Below are 5,000 nucleotides of genomic sequence, written 5' to 3'. Positions count from 1 at the left end.
ACTTTATTAATTTATTTATGTATTTATTTATTCATAATTGACTTTCTTATGCTTACTTATGTACACACACTCCACATTAATCTCTTACAACTCAGCCGTATTTCCTTACTCTTTGTTTTCTTTATTTTTATTTTATTTATTATTATTATTTTTTTTGCTTATTTACGTTGGGCACGCCTCACACCTCTCTCTGCTTGGAAAGGTGCATCGTGTTCCCAGGTGGCTGGCGGCGGCCCAGGCATTGTTTTCTGTGTTTATTAAGAAGAGTTCCCCAGTTGGCGTGAGTGCGGGCGGCCCAGGTTAATTATGCTGAGCCCCGAGTGTGGAATTTATTTTAGTGTTGACAATGAAGCTGTGTGTGTGTGTGTGTGTGTGTGTGTGTGTGTGTGTGTGTGTGTGTGTGTGTGTGTGTGCGTGTGGCGAGGATCGTGAGTAAGGGGATAGAGGTGGCGTGTCGGCGTGACGTGTGCATCGCGCAGATGAAGCATTTAGGCCGCGGAGTACGTTGCATAAAAGCTTAGAAAGTACGGTGTGAGGAGAGGGTGGGCGGGGTGGGGCGGGGCGGGTGTGAGCGGTGGCGGCGGTGGCGGTGTAGCGCTGGGCGGGGTGGAGACGGCTGCCGCTGCCGGGTGTATCGTGCGTCTGTGTGTGTGTGTGTGTGTGTGTGTGTGTATGTGCCCCCGCGTGTGCCCGCAACCGCCCGCTGGCCCAACTCGCTGCTCGGCAGTCGCTACTTGGCCGGTGCGCTGAACACACCGCTACGCACCTCCCGCACTCCCTCGCTCTCACTCGCACTCCCTCGCTCCCCTGCACGCGCTCCCGCCTGCCTGCTGCCTCCCGCACCCTGCTCGCTGTCCAGGACGTGCGTCACGCCCTGCTACGGACACGCCGACCTGCCTGCACGCTGCCCTTGCTTGCGTCTTGTCCTGGTCTACTCCTTACCCTGCACCGCCCTTGGAACATAGTCTCGTGGGGGGAGTGAGGGCGCGGATGCGGACCAAAGTGCCTTAGCTGGTCACTGTGAAGCCTTTGATTGATCTTTCGAGTGCAACCCTGTGCCTTACTCTTGTCTTAAAATAACTAGATCGTTGATGATGATACACTATGCCAAGTGTCTGCTTGAGTGGAAGAGACTGACGAGTGCCCGGCGTGGCGTGTGAGTCGCGTGTGCTGTGTGTGCTCGCCGCCAGCTGACCGTCAATGGTGCCTGTGCCTGTGCTTGCTTTGGCACCCACTATTACGTGTGGCCCTTTGGCACTATGTTGAGATAAGGTCTGTTGTCTCTGTGACCTCGTGTTTGCGAGTGACAGTGCGAATTATGGCTTGTCCTATCCCTGGTCGCCCACGGGGGGCAGCCAGCCTCCCCGACGCCCTCGTCCTAGCCTTCGTCCTGCTGGCCGCCATCACTCAGGTGAGTGTCTCCCAGCCTTGCTCAGGTGTCTTGGCGCCAGTGCCGCAGCCAAGTCGTGCAGGCCAAGGTGGTGGGGGGAGGGTTGTGGGAGGGGGCCAAGAGTTTCGTGTTATCTCTAATTTGCCAATTAAAGTGTTCTGTTAGTGTGGTTAGCGCTGCAGTGACTAATCGGCCACGTTGCCACTCGCCTCCCTCCCTGCAGTGCCAGACGATACTCTGTGTCCTGAGCGGCAGCAAGGCAGTGGTCCGCGCACTTCATGATGTGGGTCTTCCCTGCCGTATTGGGATGTCATTGATTCAGTCATGTTTTTATAATTGCGGCAGGATTCGTTTATGGTATACCGCTTGTTGAGCTGCCTCGCCCTGCGGTGCCCGCCAGCCGCCGCACCGTGGTGTGGGGCATGGCTTGCCTGTTGGCTGTCTGCATCCAGATTGCTTGCCTTAACCCGCACCGTGCGACAGTTACATCTCGGTTCAGAACTTTACAAAAACTTGACTCAGTATAAACCAAAACCACTATTTAAGTTTGTGTGTTTGTGCGTGATGCAACATCCTTTCAAAGAGCAACTCCAACTTCTTCAGACAGCGACAAGACGACCCGAGGCAACGACAAGCCTTCACTATCCTGAGCGTGGCCCGCAACTCCTCCATGCATGGCTGGCGGGGCCTCGCCTCTGCTGCTTAATGCTGCTGCTGCTTGTAAATTTCCACGAGTAATGAAGCGTTTTGAACACCCAGGCAGTTTCCCAGTCATGCAATGCGCGTTTATGAATGAAATACCGATGAGATACACTGCTGTATTATGACTTCCACCCTCGAGTGTGTAATTCAAGCCGAGAATACACTGGGAGTTGGCGGGGCGGAAATGTATGTCGAGAGTAAATACGCGCCACACCCTTGGTAAATATAATGCGTTTTTGTGGCGAATTAGCGCGAGGACTTCGTCATGTTTTGTGTTCACTGTACTGCCCGGTGCGTATTAGAGAGAGAGAGAGAGAGAGAGAGAGAGAGAGAGAGAGAGAGAGAGAGAGAGAGAGAGAGAGACGCGTACAACTGTCGGTAATTGGCACAGGTAAGCAGCAGTAGTACACATCCGGTCTGTACCTCAACCCTTCCCCTCTGCCCTCCTCCCACTCTTCCTCCCACCGTCCTTCCTTTCCTGCCTCTCATCTTTCTTCCCTTCCTTCCTTCCACTCCTCCTTGCACTTTTCTTCCCTCCTCACCGTTCCCTCCATCATTACCCTTCCCCTTCCTTTCTCTCTAACCGTTCCTTCCTTTCACCCTCACCTTCTCTCTTTTGCCAACTTCATTCTCTCCTCCCATTTTACTTTCCTGCATTTCTCTACCATTATATTTTCTCACTGCCTTCTCAATCCTTTTCTGCCCTACACGTTCCTTTCTCTCTTACTGTTCCTTCCTTTCACCCTCGCCTTCTCTCCTTCTCTAATCAAATTCCCTCCCATTTTATTTTCCTATATTTCTTTACGTGTATACTCTCTCACTATCTTTTCAAATCTTCTCTAGCCTTCCCCTTCCTTTCTCTAATACTCTTCCTTCCTTTTACCTTCACCTTCTCTCCTTCTCTAATTAAATTCTCTCCTCCCATTTTACTTTCCTGCATTTCGCCAACTGTATATTCTCTCACTGTCTTTTCAAACCCTCTCTCTGTGTCTCCTTCCTTCCGAAAACGCCAGTAGAGGCCTTAATCAACCTGGCCAGGGGGTCGCAACGCAATGCTGGAACACCTGAAATAATCGATCACATTCTGAATCGTCATCGTCTATAATGAGTTGGAGGCAAAGGGGCGGAGGAGGTGGGAGGTGATGATGTAGAAGGAAGAAGTGGGAGAGGAGGTGGAGGAGGAGGTAGAGGGCGGTGCATCATCTTTTATCTGGTGGTTTGGCTTTCCCAGGGCCCGCGTACAATTTCTCTACCGGTACACGACTCTCCTCGCTCTCTATCGTTCTTTGCGTGAGATTCGACCGCTTGCCAGTCACCCAGTTATGCACGAATCGACCAGCCGTTGCAATCATCCAACTCTACGAATCGACCGCTCAAAGTGTTTCCCCGTTGGTCTGTAATCATCCCGGAAATCGACTTTCTCGTAATCGTCTTGTTGTTGCTCGCTTATCGACCGCCTCTATTTGCTCTTTTCTTTTATTCATCAGCTTCTTAAACGGTGCGGTTTGTTTCCTTTCTCGAGGGGATGATTGGATTGACTTTACTTCTTTTTTTCTTTTGACGGAGAAGAAAGGTAACAAAAAAGAACACAAAGGGAGTGTGAACTGAATAGCCCACAAGACAAGCTTAATAACCACCGATAACTGACAGTAGGCAATAACCAATAGATAATTAAGAAGAGATAAGAAAAATACCTGAGAAGTGTTCGTTCGTATACTATGTTCGTTTGTATATCCTGTAGGGGAATTAGCAACTGAGCTCGATGTGTTTTCTTGTGGTATTGTTGTCCAGTGTTGCGTGAAATGCTGTACTTGCGTGCCTTGCGTGTTGTGTGTTGCTCTGCGCACTGTGAGTCTGAGCAGAGAAGGAAGGTGTTATTGTGAAGATATTTATACTCTAGTACGAAGCTTTTGTAATGTTACGTAAAAAAAAATGGGAGTGAAAATGTGAAGAGGCGAGTTCATCTATCACGTTTGTTGTTGTTGTTATTATTATTATTATTATTATTATTATTATTATTATTATTATTATTATTATTATTATTATTATTATTATTATTACTACTACTACTACTACTACTACTACTACTACTACTACTACTACTACTACTACTACTACTATTATCATCATCATCATCATCATCCTCATCATTATTATCAGTACCTTTGTTATTACCGTTATCATTACAGTCAACATAATTATTATCTTTATTATTCAAGTGGCGTGGCGGTGGTGGTGGTAGTGGCAGTAGTGGTGGCAGTGGTAGTGGTAGTGGTGGTGGAGGTGGCATAATAGCCATCCTGAACAACATCTGTCCATACAGGAGCAGAACGCGCACTCAGCACCAGCTTTGCCTAACGGGGCGCACGGGTCATGCCTAATGTCCATAAAAAAGTAGTAGTTTCAGCAGCAGTTGTGTTAGCCGCCCGCCATTTCCCCCGCCCGCTGCCGCCGCTGGCCCGACCCTCAGAGAACAGAACATGAGCATAGGAGCATAGGGAAGCTGTAAGAAGCCACCAAGCCCACACGTGACGGTCCCTGCATTAGCCCATCATCTCTGTCCATAAACCAATCTAATCTTCTATACCTCCCTATTGACTAGAGAGAATGTAGGACGAAAGAGCGAGTCATACAAACATAATGAGGTGGAGGAAAACCCTTGCGGCGAAGGAAGAAACTAGAAACAATAGAGACGAGAGAGCAAATAAAAACTAGGACTGTGTGGATAAGCAAAAAAAGGAGAGGAAGGAAGTAAAAAAAAGGCAATCGTCGCCTCTGTACTAAATAGTGTACGTGGGCAGCAGCAGCAGCAGCAGCAGCCGCCGCCGCCAGCGCCCGGAAGCCGCGCCTCCGCCCAGCGCTACCCGACACATTTTGAATTGTGCGGTGGGAATTAAAACCCTCCGCC

The 5,000-nt window shown here is 49.4% G+C and overlaps 1 protein-coding gene across 3 annotated transcripts in view; it reads left to right on the top strand.

Annotated features, from left to right (window-relative positions):
- The window catches only part of LOC123506048 (protein jagged-1b-like), a 214,433-nt gene that overhangs the window by 18,879 nt on the left and 190,554 nt on the right, over positions 1-5,000 (top strand). The window contains exon 1 of one of the 3 annotated variants that reach the window (XM_045257886.1): positions 687-1,411. The exons of 1 other annotated variant lie outside the window; for it this stretch is intronic. In XM_045257886.1, the coding sequence (XP_045113821.1) occupies positions 1,319-1,411 (93 nt within the window). In that variant the 5' untranslated portion in view covers positions 687-1,318. Of the gene's footprint in view, positions 1-686; positions 1,412-5,000 lie in introns of those variants that run through there. One more of the 3 variants, XM_045257887.1, reaches the window with a different exon arrangement.

Source organism: Portunus trituberculatus, chromosome 19 (genome assembly GCF_017591435.1).
Source record: "Portunus trituberculatus isolate SZX2019 chromosome 19, ASM1759143v1, whole genome shotgun sequence".
Classification (NCBI taxonomy): domain Eukaryota; kingdom Metazoa; phylum Arthropoda; class Malacostraca; order Decapoda; family Portunidae; genus Portunus; species Portunus trituberculatus.
The sequence above is the reverse complement of the archived record's forward strand: the minus strand, read 5'-3'. Positions and strand labels throughout refer to the sequence as shown.